Source organism: Parasteatoda tepidariorum, chromosome 2, assembly GCF_982258835.1.
Source record: "Parasteatoda tepidariorum strain Cologne lab strain chromosome 2, Ptep-v5.0, whole genome shotgun sequence".
Lineage (NCBI taxonomy): Eukaryota > Metazoa > Arthropoda > Arachnida > Araneae > Theridiidae > Parasteatoda > Parasteatoda tepidariorum.
The window spans coordinates 7,556,091-7,579,855 of record NC_141756.1 but is presented as its reverse complement, the minus strand read 5'-3'; the positions used below and the strand labels follow the sequence as shown (position 1 = coordinate 7,579,855).

Below are 23,765 nucleotides of genomic sequence, written 5' to 3'. Positions count from 1 at the left end.
CACTAAACTTGAATGAAGATTATTTGGTTTTAATGAGTTAGGCGGATGGATTACCGGGTGTATTAGCCCACAATTCTATTAATCTGCACGTCTTAGTGAATGAAAAAACACACATAGATCCGTTTTTTCAACATGTAGTCAGTAAAGAGACACATATAAATGAAATAATTAGCATTTTAGAATGTAATTTGAGTGCAGAAGAACATTTTTGAAACACTATTAATATTTCTTTCTTAATATTAGAAAGAAGAGCGAATAATAAATTTCCTCGCAATTTTTTTTTCCGGTTTCAAACTTACAATTTTATCAATCGCGTCATCTGTAGTTCTCTGATGTGTAAAATATTTATTATTTATCAATTTGATTTAACGATCAATTCGTTAGTAGATCTATAACACTCAAATGGTTATGGGTTGTGATTAAATATATTTTTTTGCTTGATAGTAAAACACAAAGAATTTTTCTACTTCTTACCTAGATATCTTGCTGGTGAATTTGTACGGTGAATGTCTGCATATTCCCCAAAATCTTTAAATTGATGCTGTTTATATTGTTGCGCACTAGCGTGCATTAGGAATCCATTGAGCCGTTGTGGCTCAGGGGATAGAGCGTCCTCCCTCCAATGAGTTGAACCGGGTACAAATCTAGGCAATGGCTGATCGATTCAAATTAAGCATCCGGATCGCACCAGCCACAGTGCTGACATAAAATATGCTCAGTGGTAGACGAATCATGGGTTAGAGTAACTTTGCCGTTAGGCTAACCGTGGAAAGATTTCGTCGTTTTTCTCTATGTACCTTAAATGCGGGTTAGTTCCATCAAAATGTCCTCTATTGAAACAAATTCTCCCATTACTAGATCCAGGAGTTCCCTTGCCTTCTGGATTGTGTTCAAAATTACGAGGCTACAGAGTTCAACATTGGTAGTCGTGAACCCAAAATTGGATCGGCTGTTCATCGACGGTTATAAAAAAATATGAAATTTGAGTTTACAGTTTGAAAAAGCAAACGTAATCCACCAAGAACACATTTCTATATTTATATCTTTCGATGATTTGGGGTGGGGGTTGAGCTGTCATCCAACTTTTGCTCATATCATCAAATTGTTGCCTCTATAATGTAAAGAATTTGTGAATTCCAGAAAAAGGGGTTTTGATATTTTCATGTGAGGTCTACAAAGAGTTTCCCTGATGAAGTGCTGTCTGGTCAACACACATATCTTTTATTTTTATTGCCTTTTCCTGCTTTAATTATTTTTTTTTGAGTAACTAAACCTAAATATATGGTATTTAAACTATTCATTTGGTAATTTTCCCGTTCATATGATCATAATTCATCATAAATTAGGGTTTTTGAAATTTCAGTTCTCATTACCATGCTTAGAAAAAAAATACAAAACTGAAAAGCAAATTTTACCAAATAAATGGTTTTAGTGCTATGTTTTAAAGTGTTATGATGAAATTACAATATTTACCAAATTTCTTCACATAAAGCCCTATTTTATTGTTAAAGTTACCAAAACCATTACTAAAGCGTTTACGAAGCTTTTTAGTGTTTCCATAGTGCCAGAAACACGATACCTACCATCTTTATATAAAAAATGTGGTCAAACCTACTAAATTCTGATTTTGGCTCTAATAAGGTAGGGCGTATATCAATAATGTTAAAGCTGATCTTTTCCAATGTACCCTTTCTGAGAAATGACTTATGATCTCGTTTTGAAATTTTTTGAAAATATGTGAGATTATATTAGTTGTATGCTGTGATAATGTTTTAGCACTAACAGGAATTCATTTCTAGCTATAAGGGATTTTCGCTCAAAAATGATGAAACTTTTTAAAATATAAAAAGTTCTCAGTTCATTATTTTTTAAAGCAATTTCTGCCAAAGCTATGAATTAACAGTTATCACAGTGTAAATATGTATATGTTACTGGGAATGGCTGAAATGGGTGGTCGCTGACTTCCACCGGTGACAATCACAATGTGGCAAATGTCCGAAATATATATTAAGTCTAGTTAAGTGCCACTACCTGGTAATTATTTGCCCGGTATGCCCTACATCAATGTTTTTTTAAGGTCAAGTGCCCCTGCCCAGTATGTATTTAACCGGTACTCAGAACATTGATGTTTCTCCTAATTTATCCTCACAGATGTCAAAAAAAGTAATGATATTAACGCATAAATTAATATCAAATCGGATATAACAAATATTTCGGACATTCACCAAAGTGACAACGTGATTGTTGACATTCACCGGTGAAAGTGGAAACTATCTTGAGTTTGGTCATTCACGGTTACATATATGTAAATTTTCTGAGGAAAAAAACTGAAGCAATATCTTGTTTAGATGCTGAGAAAAGGTACATCAAAAAAAGTCAGTTTTAGTATTATTGGTATATTCCCTACTGACTCTTCTTATATTTTATTTCTATAGAATCGGGAACTAAATTTGTGAATCCCAAAATTTTGTTTATACTTTAAAAAATTTTGGGTTCTTTCATTTGAATAATTTTAAATTTAAATGTAATAGCCTGTATATCATCGAGAAACGGAAAATAAATTATTAACTCAATCATTGGCACAGGTGAGCAAATCGAGCAGCCTCCATTGCCCTCCAGAATTCTCACATTTCTTTTTCAGCATAAAATTTATGTCATTGAAGGAAAAGTAAAATTAAAACAATTTACTTATTCCCACAATATGCAACATTTAATGACAAAAACTTTTCATAATTTTCAGAAATATTTTTGAACAAATTATACTTCTAATGGAATTAGCCGTAGAAGTAAATTAATGAAAATCAAGCTTTCCTTAAAATCATTGCTTATTAAATTTGACTTAAAATAAACCAGAATACTATTATTATTTTAAAAGTAGTGTTGTTTTAAAATGCAAAGTCAAGGCCAATTATTTACGTAACGAACAATTAATAGACTGCATATTAAATCTAAAATGGAGCATTTAATAATATCTAGGAAGATAAAGTTTTGAAACGATCAACGAACGTTAACAGAATTAATCCCTTGTTGAAAAACTGAATAACATATTTCCTTATTACTATATAAAAAATCTGAAATAAGCTTAGAGTTATCATTTATTATTAATTTTAACAAATCATATCAATATGATTTCTCGGGTAAATTCAGATTTATTTTGCAATCAATATTTATATTTTGTGTTTAGTATGATTTTTGAAATTCATAAATTTCTGATGCTGTTTATCTAACGAGGAAAAAGTTTTGGGAATATTTTTGTTAAAGTTGAAAATTAAAAAAACTGTAAATAGGAGATCATTACACTTAATAGCATACATTAATTTCTTTTTCTTATTTGGATGCACAGATAATTTGGTTAATATTAAGTATAATAGTTTAAAAAAAAACATTTTAAGTGAATTTATTTTCTTAAAATGAAGTCAAGAACTAAGTATATCAAAACACAAGAATGTGAGTTTTATGCGTGAAAAGAAAATCAGTTCAAGTAAGAGAATATGAAAAATGAGTTACACGATATATTACATAACTTTAAGATGATAATGAAAGAAGGTAAAAAAATATAAGAAGATATGGAAATTGTAATCAATATTTTTCAATCAAGGGAATTTTTTGTAAGAAAAATAAATAAATTAAATTTTTTTATACATATATGAAAGCCTCATAATATAATTTGTTGATTTTAAAAATGCAATTTGAAATAAAATTTTTATTCAAACACATTGATTATCAGACGCTTTAGAAATAATTAAAAGTACATTCACACCAAGTTTAAATACGAAAATAACAAGAATAATATGAAAAATAGAAGAATATCAAAAATGAACTATAAGATAGTATAAAACTTTTAAACAATGGAAGAAATTATAAGAAAAGGAAAACAAAACTGTAATCCATATTTTATCCAAAGATTTGAACTAACGGTTGCATTAGTAAATATTTAAATTTTATAATTGTCTTTTCATACATTTAAAAGTAAATTACATTTTGTTGATTTTAAATATATGAAGGGAAAACAAGATTGTTTTGAAAAGTTTTGATATTATTTAGTGATTTGTATAAACCTAAAAACCAAATTGAAAGGTTTGGAGAAATATAATCACAGCCCCATTTTCAAATGGTTTCGGCAATCGTTTTTGGGAGGAAACATCCTGTATAGGCTATATGATGTATCTGTGTATTACTGTGTTACTGTGGAACTCAGGATACTTCTAATCAACGAAAAGAAGAGAAGAAAGCACGATGTTTGAAAAAGTTGGTTCATTGACATAGAGTCACAATTATATAATTGTGCCAATGAACATTGAATTAGAGAAATCGAATTAAATTTAAAGTATGCAAGTAGTTTTGTGATTTTGAATTTGCGATTTTTTTTCTCACCAGCATTGAATTAGCTTTTAAATTCTAAATTTTATTTTTCTCCCATCTCATAGGTTATTATTTTATCTGCAGTGACTGTTGTTGCACTTGCAAATTCTCTTATGGTAAGGGAACTATTTTATTATTACAACAAACCTGTTTTTTGAATACTAAGTAACTCTCCAAAAGTTTTTAAATGTTATGTATTTTAATTTATTAATTTATTACGCTATATTTACTTATTATTAATTTTCTCCGATTATTTATTGTTCGGAAAATATAAGTATTATGCTTATAATGAAAGGTGAATAATGTAAAATGTATAATATAAGAATTATAAATGAAACAATGAAAATATTACACTAAAATTGAAAAGATATTAGAATATAACACTGAAATTAAACAATAATAATAACTATAATAGTTGAATAAAATGGGTAGTATTGATCAAATTTAAAGTAAAGAAACTCTAAAAGATAATATTTTCCACACACTGCTCTGAAATTAAATTGAAAATGAAAATAGTATTACTTGAATTTTTCGGAAAAAATGGAGATAGCATTGATAACTAAAATGTTTTTTAATATATAGTGCAATTATTTTTCATCACTTTTATCCCAAAGAAAGTTATCAAAGGATATAAATTTCGATTTCTTTTTAAGATCATCATAAAAGTTCTAAAATTGTTTGTATAAAATTTTGTTTGCCTTTTTTTTAAATCAAAGGAAGCCGGATCAATATTAACTAACAGAACTGTAAATTGAATTACATTATTAGTATTAGCCACATTATTAGTATCAAGCAATCATATTGCATTATTAGTATCAATCTAAAGCAATCGTAGTTTCCAATACATTTTTATTCATGCAGTCATTATTTTTTGCTTATAAAGAAATTAAAGCAAGGAAAAATCAGCTATTATTATTTACTTTAATTTTTTAGAAAAGAATTATACTTGCTAAATTTTATTCACACAGATTTAGATAAAAAACAAAATTATAATAATAATTTGGTTCGTATAGTATAATTATATATTTCAAATAGTTTCTCATATTCTCCATTCTCACTTTCCACTCATCAATCTGGTTTATAGGGATTAGAGTTAACTTTGTAAAACAAATTGAGATTAATTGTCTTTAGTTAAAAAAATAAACATACATTTTAGAATTTATTTAAATTGTGGAACATCGTTAAAAGGCTTTTTAGAACTGATTAAAGCAAAATATTTAAAGTTATTCACTGTGAAAATGTAATATCTTGTACTGTAATTATAAGAACAGGGTCACCATGCATCTCATCCATGCAAATTTGGCTATAGTATCAAAGACAAACATGGTGAGCAGCACAGAGAAGAATCTGGAACTGGTGGCCATCATGTGACTGGAAGCTATGGATTTAAAGACAATCGTGGCATCCACAGAGAGGTTCATTACGTAGCTGACCACGGTGGTTTCAGAGCCCAAGTAAAGACCAACGAACCAGGAACCGCCAGCCAGAATCCAGCTGCCATTCACATTCACTCATCTGCTCCAGCTCATGGCCATCTCTATGGAGGATATGGGACTGGAGGTTATGCTAACCATGGGCATGGCTATGCAGGAAATGTTGGTCTAGGTTATAACCTTGGATATAATGGTCTTGGTTACGGTGCTGGATTTGGTGGATATGGATTAGCCAGTGCATTATTTGTACAAATATGCAACTAATAAAATCTCCTATTATAAGAGTGAATAATGATTTAATATTTGTCTTCATATGTCTCTAAACATGAGTTGATTCTTCTTTCACTTTGTTTCAGCCTATTATTTTTTGCTGTTAATAACTTACTTATAAAATTTTCTTCCTATAGAGTATTAATAAAAGGTTACCGAATTATAAATAAATTAAATATTTCAATAAAGCGGTAGATATTTAAAAGAGCCTCGAATTATTTAATTGACAAGCACATTTTAAAAATAGAGTTGCTCTTATTCGGATAGCTTTTTTGTTATATTTAATGACAAATGACTAATTTTCCAGATTGTATCTCTTGACTCTTTTTCTTGAGTTTCTTTACAAGAGGCTTATCTCTTACTTGTAAAAAGGCCTTCAATAAATATAAGAAAGCGTGTGATATTAAAAAAGGACTTGAAAGATGTCGAGAGGAATGTGTGACGTATAACTTGAAAAAACTAGAATTAACATAAATGGAATTTGGAGCTGCATTTACTCACAAAAATTTCAATTGCTGATAGAGTTAGCGTACGTACTGAATTTTCAAAATAATAAATGTACTTCCGATATTTCAATAATAGGAGACAAAAAAAAAAAAGAAATCATAATTTTTTTTATAAATGTTTTATAAACATTCCTCGATTAGGACCAATTTAGTATTTGAAAGGCGTGTTTTCTCGTAATAAATAATGAAGCCAACAAGAAGCAAATGAGACTGTGGTAGTTTTTATTTTTGGTTCTCATAATAATTACTCAATGTTCTATTGTTATTCTCATTATACAATCTTTCGTCGTAATTCATCATTAAGCACTAAACACTTGCAATACTCGCCACACGAGGGAAATGAATCTATTTCAACAAATAAATGAAATTAATTTATTCAATAAATGAATAAATTGCATGATTTTACCTAACGAATGCATAAAATAATGGTATGAAATGAACTTATTCGATGAAGGAAAGTGAGAAATTTATTTTAATGAATTCAACGAAAGAATGAATAAAAAAAGCGAAAAAAGAAAATGACAATAAAAATTACGAATCACCACGCTTTTAACTTCGTATTTACCATATATTATATAATATATTCATTTCCTTGCGAGCAGTTCACGCCTCACTAATTTTTGGTGTTGAATCATTTACTTCTGACATTTCAAATCATTTACAAGTATTTTGCATTTATTAATGTTCATAAGAATCACTTTCACTCAAATTTATCTTTTGTTTGTGACACATTCTCTTATGTTTCGGTTCATTAACTTTCATAAAATGATTGAATTTTTATTTCTAGTTGCATAATAGTGACCGATTCTAATGAAATCTTGGATACCCTGTTGTTGAAAAAGAAAGAGTAATTTATAAAAATGTGCTTGCAAATAAACCTAAGTATTATTTGCTGTGACGTTTTATGGATTTGTAGGATTTAAAAATTCCAAGAATGCATATGGGATACCTTTTATTTATTTAAAGGCAATGAACTTTAACTAAATTACAGTTAAACAAATAAAATTATTAAAACAAAGCATTGATGCAAAAAAAGTACTGTCGATTATGTTCCTGTATGTTTTATGATAAAAAAAATATAATAGTTAAGAGCTTTAATTAAAAGTGTGAAGTGGCACTTTTTTTCATGATAACATCAATGTAATAAATACTCTTTTATGAACAATAAGTAAAAATAACTTTCTCTGGCTTCAATTTATCGAAACGGAATTCTACGTAAGTTAAATAATGTTTGGTCTAAAGAAAATTCGGGCTGAATGTAACTGATTTGAAATTAAAAAAAATATTCATAAAATTATGTACCTCAAACAACATATTAAATCCTTGAATTCAAACCAAAATGCTACCGCCTGGTATATGTTTCGAATTTAACTTCTTACAATATTCTAATCAATGTGGAGGTTTATTCTTTTTTAAGCGCATTTTTTAAGAGACAAATTATTTTTTGCCACCTAATGAGAAAATTATCTTTAAAACATTTCAATCCGTAATTGAAGAAACAGGGTATTACCAAGAGTGATTACTAATTTATAGGATAGATTTAATAATATCTGAAAATGCGTGAGTTCTAATACTTTTCAAATGTTATATGATTGGACATAAATTCCATCTGATCTAAATACATTTCTGTAATTGAATGCAATTTCTGTAAAAAGAATTCTGGCTAAACAACTGTAACTATAAGGTACATTTCTATTAAGAAACGTAATTCCGGTTAGCAAAACCAAACAATACGGTATTTAACCATTCGTTTGATAATTTTTTCGTTCACATGACAACAGTTTACCTTAAATTTTGGATTTCAAAATTATAGTTGTTATTACTATACATTTAGTAACAAATACAAATTAAAAAGTCAGTTTAAGGGAATAAATGTTTTTTATTCCATGCCCCAATATATCATTCTAGAGTTACTAAATTTTATCACATTTACTAAAGTTATCACATATTATTAGGCTTTATTTCATTGTTAATTTTACTAAATTCATAAACAAAGTGCTTCAGTAAAAATTACCGAGATTTTTGCTACCACATAGCCAAAAACACGGTAAATTTTTCTATATTAATGTAGTTTTGACTATAATTTAGACCTTTTCGGCGTTTTTATCACATTTAAATCTTGTTCTTATAAGCAAAATTTTCAATTTTTAAAACAAAAAGTCAGACATAGATTTGTTTAAAGAGTGATGAATGATCCATTTTTCGCAATTTCCAAAATAAAAAGGTTGAGGAAAAATATTAAATGGCGTCGAAGCTTCCAGAAACCATTTCTACTAAGAACTCTTCAACTCAGAATTCCATGAAATCTTAACTCTTAGTTTTCCGTGGATTGTGTTTTAAAAGATAACTCAACTAAAGCCGATCTGTCATTTTTCTTATGACATTTCATTCGATTTATCATTCAATCGTCACAAATTAAAGTTTTTTGTGTTCTTCCAACTATTTGATTAGTTACTATCACCTTTCTTCAAATCTTTCCAAATTCGTCTCAAAGATCAGTTTAAAACTTTAGAAATATCATCTCTGAGATGTTTCTTTGTCTTTTTGTCACAAATTAATTATTTAACTTTCATTATCTTGCTTATTTCTTAAATTAGTTCATTTTTAAAAAGTTCTTTAACTCCTGCCGTAATCGTATATATAGGAAAGTAAGAGAATTTTCAATAAATAGTAATTTGAACAGAATACAAATTAAAGGCATCGTATGAGATTTATGAAATAAATATGATTGCAGAATAATTTTAAATTATCATTTTAATCTTTAAGTAGCAGACAACATTTTATAAATTGTTTTTTAAGTGATTCGAGTTTCAAAATTTATAGGACAGGCTATATTTACTATTTAAAAATTGTATAATACTAAGTATTTTTAATTTTTGAACTTAATTGCGTAACTTTTTTAAAAAAATATTTGCATATTGAACAATAAGATAGACTACTTAAATATTTAATAGAGAATAATATTTCTTTAAAAATCTATAAAAGATTTTGATCTTTGCCTAGATTTCTGGGTCAGTATGCAAGATTAAAAGGCAATTTATTGGGATACTATTGTTAGTATATTATACAAGAGAAAAAATTGGTATATTTACACAAAATTTTACTTAACACGGCAGCTAATTTGAAATATTATTCAGAAAAAATCAAATTTTGCTATTAAATTTTTATTATAATATCAGATTAATATGATGATTGTAAGTGGGCTTTTGATTTTACTGTAAATGATTTTTTGCTGGTAAATGGTTAAAAGTCAAATTAAAGTAGTTAAACTATACTTGAAAAGTAAAAAAAATGTTAGTAGAGTACAAGAACAAAAAAAAAAGATTTTCTTTAGAAAAAGGTTTACAAAAATGTTTGCTTCTCAATTTTTACACAATTCCATGTTTTACCTATTACAATATACCGTCTACATTTTTTTAATCATTGGACATGTTTCTTATTTAAAACTTTTATCGGTTTAATATAAAATAATATACTAGTGTACAAACCATTATGGATTATTTGCATTAAACTATTTGAGTCAAATATTATTTATAAAATATAATTCAGAATCTAAGTGACTTCCGATAAAAAGTATTAGTTTCATACTAAAATTAATACTTTTTATCGATTTCATTTAAAAAAATTATCCTGGTATGCAAATAATTTTGGATTATTTGTTTTAAAATATTTTTGTCAAATGTTATTTATAAAATATAATACGGGATCTAAATGACTTCTTATGAAAATAATAATTTCAAACTGAGATTAATATTTTTTTATCGGTTCCATATAAAAAATTATCGCGGTATACAAACCCGTATGGAACATTGGTTTTAAGATATTTGTTACAAATATTATTTACAAAATGATATTCGAAACTTAAATAACTTCCGATAAAATTATCAGTCTTATGCTGAAATTAATATTTTTTATTAGTTTCATAAAAAAATTATCCATATATACGTTATAGATTTGTTTTAAAACATTTAAATATTTGTGCTAAATATCATTTATAAAACATAGTTCGGAACTTAATATCAATTGATATTATTATGGAATTAGATATCAGATCATACCTAATATCATTTCAAAAAAGTGATGTAATAAGTGCTAAATTATAAAAATTTCTTTCGATAAATGGTTTTAAAGTAAATTACGTAAGGGATAAAAGAAATTTGAATGAGTTATTTAATGACAAATCGAGCATTCCACAAAAATAGCACGAAGATCAAGTTCAGCAAAATTATTGAAGCATTAAGATAATTTAATTTCTTGTTCGGTTGACAAGGCCACACGTTTTTCCACAACTATATAAATGCTTTGAAGAAAATATTTTTTACTATCAGTCTTTCTTCGGTCTTTAAAACAGTACAATATGATTTCACGGGTAAGAATTTTCTTTATTGCTTAAAAGCATATGATTTTCAAAATATTTTAAACTATTTCATATTTTTTTAAAATTTCATTTCCTTAATAAAATGAATTTTCCATTAAGACTTTCAGTACGAACTTTCATAATTTTTGACTGGTTTTGCGATGGAAATTTCTACGTGCAATGCAGTTAAATACGGTTTTAAGTAAATGAATATGCAAGATATTCTGTAATTTCAGTAATCAGTAACTTTATTTCTTTATTGCAAATTTACAAATTCATTTAAGAGTGTTTTTTCTTTTCCGTTTGTTTTAAATAGTTATTTTTTAATAACATCTTCGAAGATATATTTTGTGATAGAATAATAAACTTTGTAAATTCACGAAATTTTTATTGCATATATGTTATACGAAAATTCAATAACACTAAAATAGATCTGATATAAATGTTTACATGCTTTAAGTAATCATATATTTTTTTTTAATTTTAGAATTACTTATAATTACAAGTTTTAAATATACGAAAAACTAAACGATTTCAATATATATATGTAAATTTTTTTTCAAAAATTATTCTTTTGAAATATCAAGAAAGTAATCAAATAAGCTCATAAGTATTTAATATGAGAGATACAGGAGAAAAAAATCAGAGTATTTAATAGGTGGTATTTTTTAAAAGATGTTCTTTGCTAAAAGCGTTTAATGTTAAAAAAAATTTTCCTGAAAAAAACAGCAAAAAAAAAAAAGATAAGACAGAGATATAAGACAGAGACAAAATAGTTAAAGGAATTTTATATAAATTTATTTATTCGCAGTATGTAGTTTGAAACAATTATAAATACAAGGTTTATAAATAGTATAAGTAAAAAAGAGCAAATATAAGTAAAATAAATAAATATAAGTAGTGTTATATAAAAAAAAATAAGGTGGTATATAATAAACATATGAGTATGTTAAAAAATCATGCAAAATACATACTTTTTCAAAATAACTCTTTAGTATTACGCTACAAATTATTTAATATTTTAATATATAATAAAATTATTTAACATAGTATTGAAATCATGGTATCATTTCTTTTTGATTTTTTACAGGTTCTTCTCTTAGCTGCTGTTACTCTTGTTGCTTTTGCACACCCTCCTGTGGTAATATATACATGTTTTTATCAGTATTTCTAAGTATTTTATTCACTAAATAACAATAATAATAAATTCATTGTTCTTGGTATTTTTCTATTGAACTCATTTATATAATTTTGGAAGGTGCATCACATTGGTTAAATAGTTTTTCTTAGAGATTATTTTGTTTAAAACAAAAAACTAATTACAAAAATATAAATATATAATTTAATATTGTTTTTAAATTAATCTAAAAACAAACTGAATAAAATAACAAATGAAATATAATAAATTTCCTTATATATTCAAATTATGATAAATGTATTGTAATCTTAAGGAAAAAAAATTTGAATGATACTAACGGTTATCAGCTGAAATTTCTGCCATATCAATTTATAAAATAAATTAAATATAAACTACTATGTAGTGTAATATTGTAACTTAAATTAAGAGGAGAAAAATTTAATGAAATAACAATTTACACAAAACTATTTAGTTGAAACTTAAATTCTGCCAATTCTAATGTAAGCTTCATAAGAAAAAACTTGTGCAATAGTTTAGCGAGGAACTTTTCTCTGTAAATATTTTATTCCAATCTCAAAAACAAAACAGATTATATATATTTAAGTATGAAGTCGAATATTATTAATTAAATGAAATAGAAATTTTCAAACAAGACTAAAGATAAAATGAAATATTACATTAATTTTCAAATTTTACTGTATTGTGATTATAAGCAGAAAACAACTTAAGAAAGCGATGGATAAAAAAAGACAATGATTATATATTTAGTTGATTGAAAATTTTCATTTCTCAAAAGTTCTACTCAAATTAAGAAAAATGTTTAACTTGCGAACTAATTATTTAATGATTGAATTTAGAAAATTCTTTTTACGAGTGTTTTGGTATTGATTGCTTTCTGCTTCGCTAATTTTATCCAAAACTATCAAGATTTGAAAGATTGCTTCAGAGATAAACATGCTTTTTAAAAGCTATAATATGCAATTTAAAAAAATCAAATTTTTTTCATGAAGTTTGAATAAATTTATTAATGGGTTTGAGCTTTTCTATGAATAATGCAATTGCTTTTAGTATAAGTTTTTATATGTTTTAAAATTTTTATGACGATCAAACGAAAAAGTTACACTTATGAGTTTATTTCAGATATCATTATAAGTTTTAAAAACAATTATATCTCACCTTTAATTATAGGACCATGGTCATCATGCACCAAAGCCTTACAAGTTTGGATACAGCATCAAAGACAAACATGGTGAACAACACAGAGAAGAATCCGGAACTGGTGGTCATGTGACAGGAAGCTACGGATTTACAGATGATCGTGGTATCCACAGACAGGTCAACTACGTGGCTGATCACGGTGGCTTCAGAGCTCAAGTAAAGACCAACGAACCAGGAACCGCCAACCAGAATCCAGCTGCCGTTCACATTCACTCATCAGCCCCTGCTCATGGCCATCTCCATGGAGGATATGCTGGATATGGACATGGCTATGCTGGTCACGCTCATGGTCACGTTGCTCAAGGACATGGTTATGCTGGAAATGCTGGTTTAGGCTACGGGTATGGTGGTTATGGTGGCCTTGGATATAATGGCCTTGGTTATGGTGCAGGATATGGTGGATATGGATTAGCCAGTGCACTGTTAGGCACCCTTCCTTATGCCAGATATGGTTATTAAGTCAAAAATTTTTGTAAATAAATAGGAAATAAATTTTTTTTCTTATAAAATGGTTGCTCTTTTATGTTTGGATATATCTTACACAGTTTACTATGAACTCCATAAGTAATTAAATAATCTTCATGAAATATAAGAGTAAATTAAAAATGTTATTCGTTAAATGTTCGTTCTCTTAATATCTAATTATATACAAGTATTCTATTACATTTCACATTGCAAATTATTAAAAATTTGTGATTTGAATTGTCTCTCCTATTTCAATTGAATAAATATTTGCACCCAAAAATATTTTTCCGAATATATATCGTTTACAAAATAATTTCATGGCAGGTCTAGCATCTTTTTTTGGTTTTTAATGTCTCTTTTATCCAGCCACATGAGATTTGAAAATTATGTTCATGTAGATTATCACAGAACTCAATCAATTTTAAAAATAACGAAAACTTTTTTTCCTTGCTCTAAAAGAAAGGTCTAGCATTTTTATTTGGTTATTCATGCCTCTTTTTCTAGCCACATGTGTTTTAAAAATTATGTGTATGTTCATTATCAGAACACTGAAACAATTTAAAAAACGGCGAAATTTGTTTTCATTGCTCTAAAAGAATTACCCTTTTTTTCCTTTAATAAATGTATATTTAATTTCTCTGAGAACTTATCTGGGGCATATTTTATGCATTAATATTTCATATATACATATATATTATAATATTTAATAATATTTTTCTGACACTAAGACATATATCAATAAATCGTTAAAGATTCAAATAAATTGAACTTAAAGTAGTTTTTATGAAATTTCTTTTTGGTGAGTGGCAACAGTGGGACAAACAGTGCTGGTCTGAAAGAGTAAGGGTTTGCACTGAAATATTTGAATGTGAGGAGTTTTAGAATCGATTTCAAGCTTCGAACCTTTATTTCGGCAAGTTAATGAACTGCACTTTGATGAAGTTGCGAGCAGTAGGTAGATTCCTTATTATTTAGTATTAAATTGAAATAATATTTTTGTTTTAGAAATAAATAGTTGAAATTACATATAATAGCTATCCAGCCCATGACAAGAAAGATGGATTTTTCTCAATAGAAACTGCATAAATAATAACTGCTTCCAAAATTTATTTTTGTAACATATATTTATCATTCTTATTGAATGAATACGTTGAAATTATACACAATGTTTTTTTTGAAAAAATGAATACATGTTGCCCCGCACGTGACATCAAAAAATCTAAATACTTTTAAACACCGAATTGCAAAAATTCCGGATCAAATTAAGGTAAAAATTTCTGTCACTCAGTGTGCCGGCAAACTTTTTACAGTATATTTTTACAGAACTAAGTTTGATGCATCATAATTATTACTGATCCAAGTGGCCACACACTGACCGCAGTCAGTAATGCTTGACATCGGTGTTCTACTACTCTCGATCAGTCCAGTGCGGGACTATGAAATATGGAGTTATCATGAAGCGCTCTATCTTTATCGAAAACTGGAAAAATTATTGCTTAATAACTAAGTTAAAAGGAGATAAAATTATTTTGATTGGTTAAACGGTAAAAGTGGAAGTATGGCATTGGTTTAAATACAGAGCACCGACTTAATTCATCACATTCATTCGACTTGAATTAATCAAGCAAAATGTGCTCGTCATTTCGTTGGAAATTTTTTTAAGGAATTAGTGAATCGTCGGTGAATTTATATATCTGGACATAGCTCGAAATGTGTGTTTACGAAAACAGACATAGTATTTGATTCCGTTTTTCAAACTATTTTATGTATATTTTTCTTCTTCTTTTAAGTAATAAAATAAACTAATATAAATTCGTGATGCAATGTCGTCCATTCTCATAGAACACTTGGGACAGTTCACTAAATAAGTCTTTTTTTAAAAGTCAACATGTGTTTTGAGAAAGTTGCCACGGATGCTATAAATTTATAATAGTGGTTTTAAGTTTACATTGTAGAAATTTAGAGTTTTAAAACTCACTTTATTATTTAGAATTCTGAAAACAAAGACATCGTCTGAAAAGTTGCATGTGTAATATGCCTCGCCCTCCCAAAATTTGAATTTGGAGTTTCGAACTGACGGTGAACCAAAAGTGAATCAGAGAGCAGGATAGATGTCAAGAGGCAACTTTTCTTTAAACATATTAATGACTGAAATCGCAACTTGAAGCTCTGCAATAAAGACCGTTGCAAGATTGTAAACCAGTGGTTTCTGAATGATTTTACTAATAAAATTGCAGATTTTCATTTTCAGATGAAATATCATACATCTCAAAATCTTTACCCACTTCTGTCTAAATTACAATTTAAAATAGAGGAGGGATATATGGGTTTTCAAAATGAATATTAGTGATCATTTCTGACCCCAGTGTCTTTATTTTAAATTCCGACTGGTAAAGGCCAGTAACCACAGATATGATACAAAATGTCCTTAAGTCATTGGCAAAAATTTTCACTTCAGGTAGAAATATAGAAGTAATATACTTTATAAAATATCATTTGAATTTAAATAAAACTATACAAATCACAAAATATTGAAATTTTACAATAACGTATCATCTGGCATTTCTGCACTTATATGCCAATGGGGTACCACTTACAAACATTCAGGATTACTTAGTGATCATCCTATCTTCTAGCAGGCCAGTTGGTCAAGCGATCAGAGTGCCTGCCTGCGAAACCAATAGTTGTGGGTTTGAATCCCGATCCTTTCCTTTCTGTGTGTCGTCCATGGATCCATGGATGTTCCTTTCTGTATGTGGTCTCTTGTTGGATGAATGTGGTCCACACTGTGAATGGGCATCTGTGAGAGTGTGGAATGAGTAATTTTGCTCCTCTTCATGAGTTTCGGTTTGCAGGTGCCCATTGTGGAACGTTATGTAAGCAACACTTCCGGCATCTTTCGAGGAGATGAAGAGTAGTTCAGTATCTGCCTTCAGAAATAATCTATTTTCCAACCACTAAACAAAGATATTTAAAAGTATATTATTTAACAATTAACGTCCAAAGAAATTCGATAGTGTCTCAAAACAAAAGTACCTGTTAAGCCTAATGTGATTTTTTTATAATTCGAAACAATTGTCTTTTGACATTAACTTTTATAATTTGAGGTATGTTTTTCTATGAATAGACTCCAAACGTAAAATTCAGGAGCTAGAAAAATTTAACAAGTGATAATGATGTATAATGATGAATAAAATATTCAGTAAATTAATGCTTCCGGTCTCAGATAAATTGGTTCGGCATTGAATCTTTATACCTGTATACCTCAAACTACATTGGTGAGAAAAATTTGCTGCGAACTTAATAAGATGTTGAAATGAAAAATCTTCCATTTAAATAAAATACTATTATCGTTTAATCAAGTTTAAGATTTCATTTTTGAGGTAAAATATGATTCACAGAATAATGATTTCTACGAATTTGTTCAAAGCTTATCAATATTTCGTGAAAAAACAGTGATAAAAAGGACAGTTTTAAAGGGATTTTTCTTTTAAAAAGATCATTAGGGAGATGGAGCTATCTAAAAGAAGAATTTGAAGAGCTTTTTGCAATTATTTTGAATTTACAAAAAAAAAAAAAAACATTTATTAAGCATAATTTCGACCAGGATTAATTATACAGCTTCATTATAGCAATTCATGTTAACAATTCATAAAATTGACGTTTGAATCTGACTTCATTAATAAAATACGCAAACTGAAACTAATTTAGTCTATTAAATACATTCGAGGCTGTAATTTTCGTAACAATATTTCACTCCTTTAATGTTAGACCACATAATTATTATTTTATGTTTAAGAAATAAACTGAATTATATCCGACGGTTCGAAAAATTTCAACATAGTCAAACTTTCTTATTAAAAAATAATTTTAACATTTATTTTGTAGAAAAAAATATCCATTAAGTGGTTTTTGGCATTTTTTATAAAGCTTTTTTGCGAATCAGTATTAAATATCAACTGAGATGTAGGTCATTTTAATCATGTAATCGAACCACTCAAACACTTGAAAGGTCCTGTCCTACGAATGGTATTAAAATTAAATAAAATTCTACTTCAAATGGTTATTTTGAATAAAAAATAACCTAAAATGTAAAGCTTTAAAATAGATATTAGATTTATAGTTTTTTCTAAATTTTTCCCTACACAAAATATATCGAATTAAATAAGTAAAAGTCAGAACTTAAATAAATTATTTTATAATAACTTCAAGTATAATTTAATTAAAAGTACTGTGATAATTGCTGGGTTATAAATAAAAGTATACTGTAAAATCTCCGTACGTATCTGCGAATATGATGTTGAACAACACTAAAAAATGTGTGAAGGAGCACTTTTTTTTAAGTTAACGCCAAATTGAGAGTTTATAAGCAGTTTAAAGGGTGTATAAAAGCTCTAAACACCCAAAAGGCCATGCAAAATGATTACAGAAAGATCACTCGCCTTTCTCTCTATCTGTGTTCTATGTCCTTTCTCCTTTGTGTGTGAATGCGTGACTGTGACCCACCCTATAAACGGGTTGTGGCAGTGTGACGTGGGCGACGTTGCTCCACCGCCGTGGCTTCGCCACAGGTGCCCACTGGGTAACGAAAAGGGAGTTAGCAGTTCGGGCACTTTCTGTGGCCAATGGACAATAGTTCCAAGTGCCCGGCATTAAAAAAAATATTCATGTCAAGCAAAAACAGTTTACGTGGTGCAAATAATTTAATTTAATTTTATTATTTCTTTATTTTTTACTTGTCAATAAATACAACTGCTTGTTTCCATGCAAATTACTTTTACTGATGCGAATATACATCAAAGAAATGTATTTTCATTATGAATATACATCAATGTATGTATTTTCATTAGGAATATACATCAATGTATGTATTTTCAAATATTGCATTCCTATGTTAAAGATTTTTTAAAAAAAGTTAATGATACCATTAATAATCGACCGATTTCAGAACCTAAGAGAATTTACACATTTCATACGTTATTAAAAATAAATGACAATATTTTTTACAAGTTTAAAATTCTTTTAAAACAAAATCATGTCTACAACATTTGTATTTTGGGTTTGAAATTTATTATATAAATTTCAGAATTGTCAATCGAATTGATGAAATTTTTGACAATTTTTAAAAATGATCAAACTGGTTAATGGTGGTTAATAATGGTCAAAAATGGTTAAAGAAATGTTTTGGATTACTCCAAAACAATGAGCATCCTCCTGCTCTTCCTGGAGAAAGTTACAGATAGAATGGGATACTTGCAAATGACGTAATGTACAGGTATGTATCTGTATCCTGATTGTTTGTTGAAACGCGGCATTTGCTAGCAACGGTTCTATTACGAGTAAGCCAAGTCCGCCCATTATCAATTCACTTAAGAGATTCATTCTAAATTATTTCACAAAGATTTCAATTCTTTCAGTATATATTTACACAGAGACTCAACACAAAGACAGGCACGGGGCCATGTAGAACATAAACAAATTAAATTATGATTCGAAGTTGCCAGGTACACAAAACAAAAATATATAACAAAACAAATAATAAATCTAAGTTAAGTAAAAAAAAGTTAACGAGAAAGAATTATATTTCCCCTAATTCGATTTGCGGCTCTGTATTCAATTAATTTAATGTTAAATGTTAAACTTAAATGTTAAATGTTAATGTTAAACTTAGCCCAACTTTAATACGCCATTTTGCTGATAAAGATTAGCTGGTCATGACATCATCGGTCACGTCTGTGGGTATGGGAGGTCTTCTTCTTGAAGTTCAAGTGCCCAATTCAAACACATTTTTTTTAAAAAGGTCTGTGAAAAAATATGTCAATATTCTATGACTTTAGACGTAGTGATGAATGTTTGTATGAATAATTACAAACTTTACAAATCTATTGAAAAATGCATAAAACAAACTTATTTATGGAGAGACTAATATAAAGGATCTAAAAATATAGCTCTTTCAATGTACTTTTGTTAAATTAGTTATTAAATTCACCCGTATAGTATTAACTTAAAGATTAAATTATTTGTTATATTTTCTTTAATTTCTGGAAACTGGTTAAAAAAAACAATCAGCTCAAGGAAAACAAAATGATACAACATGATATTACAAGCTTAAAAATTTTTTCATTGTTTAAAAATTACAAGTTTCGCAGAAAAATTTTTTAAATAAATTTCTGTCCTACCATAATGTTTGAATGTTGCTCATTTTTTCAGTTTGAAACTTGAAATTAGAGTAATTTTATTGAAAAACGTTATAGTTGAAATGCATATTGTGTGTAACGTGTTTGTGAAATTGAATTTTGTGAAATTAATTTTGGAAGTTTACCATTTAAAACCACTTTAACGTTTTACTAAATTCATACTTTTTTAACGCATTTAAAAATCTACGAAATACGTCTGTTATTTTAAAAAAATAAGATTTTGTAACTAAGGGAGCAATTTATGTATGATGAATTGATATATAAATGTTTTTCTTATTCCTTTATATTTTTGCCGAAACAGTGAAGAAAACTATTTTTATTTTTAAATATTTAATAAAATTTTTATTTGTATAAAATATTACATAATATCCTTTTCTGTGTAGAATTGTTTTTTTGGTATTCTATGAGAGAAATTAATTTAAATTTTACTAAATTTCATATTTTAACATTTCAGGTGAAAATTGATTACATAGTATGATAAGTGAGGAATTTAGAAGAAATGCTTGTCAATAAATGGTTCATTATTGTATTACAAAACTTGTAAAGAAATTAGAGTTATTTTTAACGACTGTAACGTTCCAGAAAACAACATGAAGATCAAGTTCAACAGAATAATTGAAGCATTAAAAATATTTGAATTCTTGTCAAACAGGCATTAATATGTTTTTCCACAACTATATAAATGACTCGAAGAAAAGATTTTGAGCATAGATCTTTCATCGGTCTTTAAGACAGTACAATATGATTTCCCAGGTAAGAACTTTGTTCATTGTTTAAAAACATATGATCCATTTTATACTTTATTTTTATTTCGTTAACTTTCAAAGGTTTCAATATGAACTTTAATCATTTTTGACTTGTTTTTCGATAGTTAATAAGAAAATTTAAAAATTGTAAAAACACATCTAGTATAAATGTTTATGTGTTTTAGGCATACGTACATCTACAAATTTTTCATAAAATACATATAAGTGTTTTCAAAACTTTTTGTTTTAAAATATTAAGGAAGTAATTAGAGAAATTAATGCTGAATAAATATGATATAGACAGGTGAGAAAAATTTGAGGGCATTTATTATGAGATATTTTTTTAAAAGATGTTCTTCGCTTAGATTCATTTGATGCTAAAAATTTCTTCCTTGATGAAAATAGTAAGAAAAAAGTAGAAGATATAATATTCGGAAAATATTATCAGTTATTTGAAATAAATTTATTTACTCTCAGTACGCAATTGTAAATAAATATAAATACAGGATGTATAAGCAATATAAGTAGCAAAAAGTAAACATAAGTGGTGTTATCTAAGAAAGTTATCTGTTATCTGAGATTTTATATAAAAAATTTATGTATAAAAATCATGTGAAATACATACTTTTTCCAAAATAACACTTTTGTATAGTATTACACAAAAAAAATTATTTAATATTCCTTAATATAGCATTGCAAGCGTGGTATAATTTCTCTTTGATTTTTTACAGGTTGTTATCTTGTCTGCTATAGTTCTTGTTGCTTTTGCACACCCTCCTGTGGTAATATATAAATGTTTTTATCAATATTTCTCAGTATTTTTTGAATAAATAATAAAAGCAATAAATAAATGGTCCTTGGCATTTTGGTAATAATCAACTCATAGTTGATGTAATTTTGGAAGGTGTATCAATTTAGTTTAGTTTTTCTATGCGGTTATTTTATCTAAAATTTTAAATTAATTATAAATATATACCTATGTATTTAAACTTTGTTTTTTGAATAATATCTAAACACTAGAATAAAAAACATTTAAAATGCAATCTATTTCATTATAGTTTTAAATTATTTTTATTATAATGTAATGTCAATCACAGAAAATTTGATTGATGTTAACAGTTATCAGTTGAAATTACTCTTCAGTGAACAAATTTAACTCTGCCATTTCAATTTAGAAAATAAATTAAATATAAATTACTATATAGTTTAATGTTGTTATTTAAATAAAAGGAAAAAAAACATTGAACTAAAGGAATATTAATATAAAACTAATTGAAGATAGATTCTGCCAATTCCAATGTAAGCTTCATTAAAAAAACCCTGAGTGAAACGAATATTTATCACTTTAGTGAGGAATTCTTTTCAGTAATTATTTCATTCTCATCAACAAAAGAAATCAAATATCGTCACGAATGTTGTAAAATATTATAAATTAGACAAAATAGAAATTATTGAATATAACTAAAATTAAGATGAAATACTTGGTTATATTTCTTAAAATGTAATGAAATGTGATCTTAATAAAGAATAAATTAAGAACACAGCATTTTATGAAAATATAAACAAAGAAAATTATCATTTATTTTAATTGATTGAAAATGTTGATAAATGGAGTGATTTTTAAAAGTTTTGAAAAAATTAAGAAACACCTTATTACTAAAGGATTGAATTAAGAAAATTCTTTACCTGAGATTTTCGTAATTGATTTCTTTTTGTTTCGCTAATTATATCCAAATCTATCAAGTTCTGATATAATGCATGGGAGATTAACATACTTTTTAAAATGCCATATTATGCAATTTTAAAAAATGCAATTTTTTCATGAAGTTTAAATTAATTTTAATGGATTTGAGCATTTTAATGAATATAATTGCTTTAAGATTAATTTTTTTATATGTTCTAAGAATGTTATGACGTAAAAGCTACACTTATGAGTTTTATCAGATATAATTATTAGTTTTTAAAGCTAATTACATTTTAACTTTATTTATAGGACCATGGTCATCATGCACCAAAGCCTTACAAGTTTGGATATAGCGTCAAAGACAAACATGGTGAACAACACAGAGAGGAATCCGGAACTGGTGGTCATGTGACAGGAAGCTACGGATTTACAGATGACCGTGGTATACACAGACAGGTCAACTACGTGGCTGATCACGGTGGCTTCAGAGCCCAAGTCAAAACTAACGAACCAGGAACCGCCAACCAGAATCCAGCTGCCGTTCACATTCATTCATCAGCTCCAGCTCATGGCCATCTCTATGGAGGATATGCTAGTTATGGACACGGCCATGCAGGTCACGCTGATGGTCATTCTGCTCAAGGACATGGTTATGCTGGAAATGCTGGTTTAGGCTACGGGTATGGTGGTTATGGCGGCCTTGGATATAATGGACTTGGTAATGGTGCAGGATATGGTGGATATGGATTAGCCAGTGCATTGTTAGGCACTCTTCCTTATGCCAGATATGGTTATTAAGTCAACAATTTGTGTAAATAAATAGGAATAAAATTAAAATTTTTATTTGTAAAATGGTTGCTCTTTTATGTTTGGATGTATCTGACAAAGTTTACTATAAACTCTATAAGAAGTTAAATAATCTTCATGAAATATAAGAGTAAATTAAAAATGTTATTCATCGTTCTATTAATATCTAATAATATACAAGTATTCTAAGGATACTCTGGCACATTTTTTTCAGTTATTTGAAGATGATTGCAAATTAGTAAAATTTTATGATTTAAATTGTCTATCCTATTTTAATTTAGAGTTTGAATAGATTTTTGTTTACAAAAATATTTTTCCAAGTTTAAATCTGTCACAAAATAATTTCAAGGCAGGTCTAGAATATTTTTTGATTATTTATGCCTCTTTTCCAGCCACATGTTTTTAAAACCATGTTTATGTACATTATCATAACACTGAAACAATTTGAAAAGTAACGAAATTTTTTCCTTTGCTCTAAAAGAAAGGTCTATCATCTTGATTTGGTTATTTGGGCCTCTTTTTCCAGCCACATGTGTTTTAAAAATTATGTTTATGTACATTATAATAACAGCGAAATAATTT

The 23,765-nt window shown here is 27.5% G+C and overlaps 3 protein-coding genes across 6 annotated transcripts in view; 2 read left to right on the top strand and 1 right to left on the bottom strand.

Moving 5' to 3' along the window:
• Nucleotides 1-10,897: 10,897 nt before the first annotated feature.
• On the top strand, nt 10,898-13,764 carry LOC107437300 (uncharacterized). Its single transcript, XM_043051378.3, has 3 exons — nt 10,898-10,940; nt 12,019-12,069; nt 13,255-13,764. The coding sequence occupies exons 1-3, from the start codon at nt 10,929-10,931 to the stop codon at nt 13,741-13,743; spliced, it is 552 nt and encodes a 183-aa protein (XP_042907312.1). The 5' UTR covers nt 10,898-10,928; the 3' UTR covers nt 13,744-13,764.
• LOC147814401 (uncharacterized) overlaps nt 13,718-23,765 on the bottom strand; it is a 129,737-nt gene continuing 119,689 nt past the window's right edge. For all 4 annotated transcript variants that reach the window (XR_015431240.1, XR_015431245.1, XR_015431242.1 and 1 more), the window contains one exon: nt 13,718-16,706. Coding sequence is in view for 1 of the 4 variants with exons in the window: in XM_087156836.1 (XP_087012962.1) it covers nt 16,398-16,706 (309 nt within the window). In the remaining 3 variants the exon portion in view is untranslated. The remainder of the gene's footprint in view (nt 16,707-23,765) is intronic.
• Nucleotides 20,407-23,196, top strand: LOC122271144 (uncharacterized). Its single transcript, XM_043051392.3, has 3 exons — nt 20,407-20,699; nt 21,424-21,474; nt 22,686-23,196. Exons 1-3 carry the CDS (start codon nt 20,688-20,690, stop codon nt 23,172-23,174), a joined length of 552 nt encoding a protein of 183 aa, XP_042907326.2. The 5' UTR covers nt 20,407-20,687; the 3' UTR covers nt 23,175-23,196.

Coding starts and splice junctions, on each gene's coding strand:
- LOC107437300 (XM_043051378.3), top strand. Junction 12,070..13,254: donor CTTTTGCACACCCTCCTGTG/GTAATATATACA, acceptor CTTTAATTATAG/GACCATGGTCATCATGCACC.
- LOC122271144 (XM_043051392.3), top strand. Junction 21,475..22,685: donor CTTTTGCACACCCTCCTGTG/GTAATATATAAA, acceptor CTTTATTTATAG/GACCATGGTCATCATGCACC.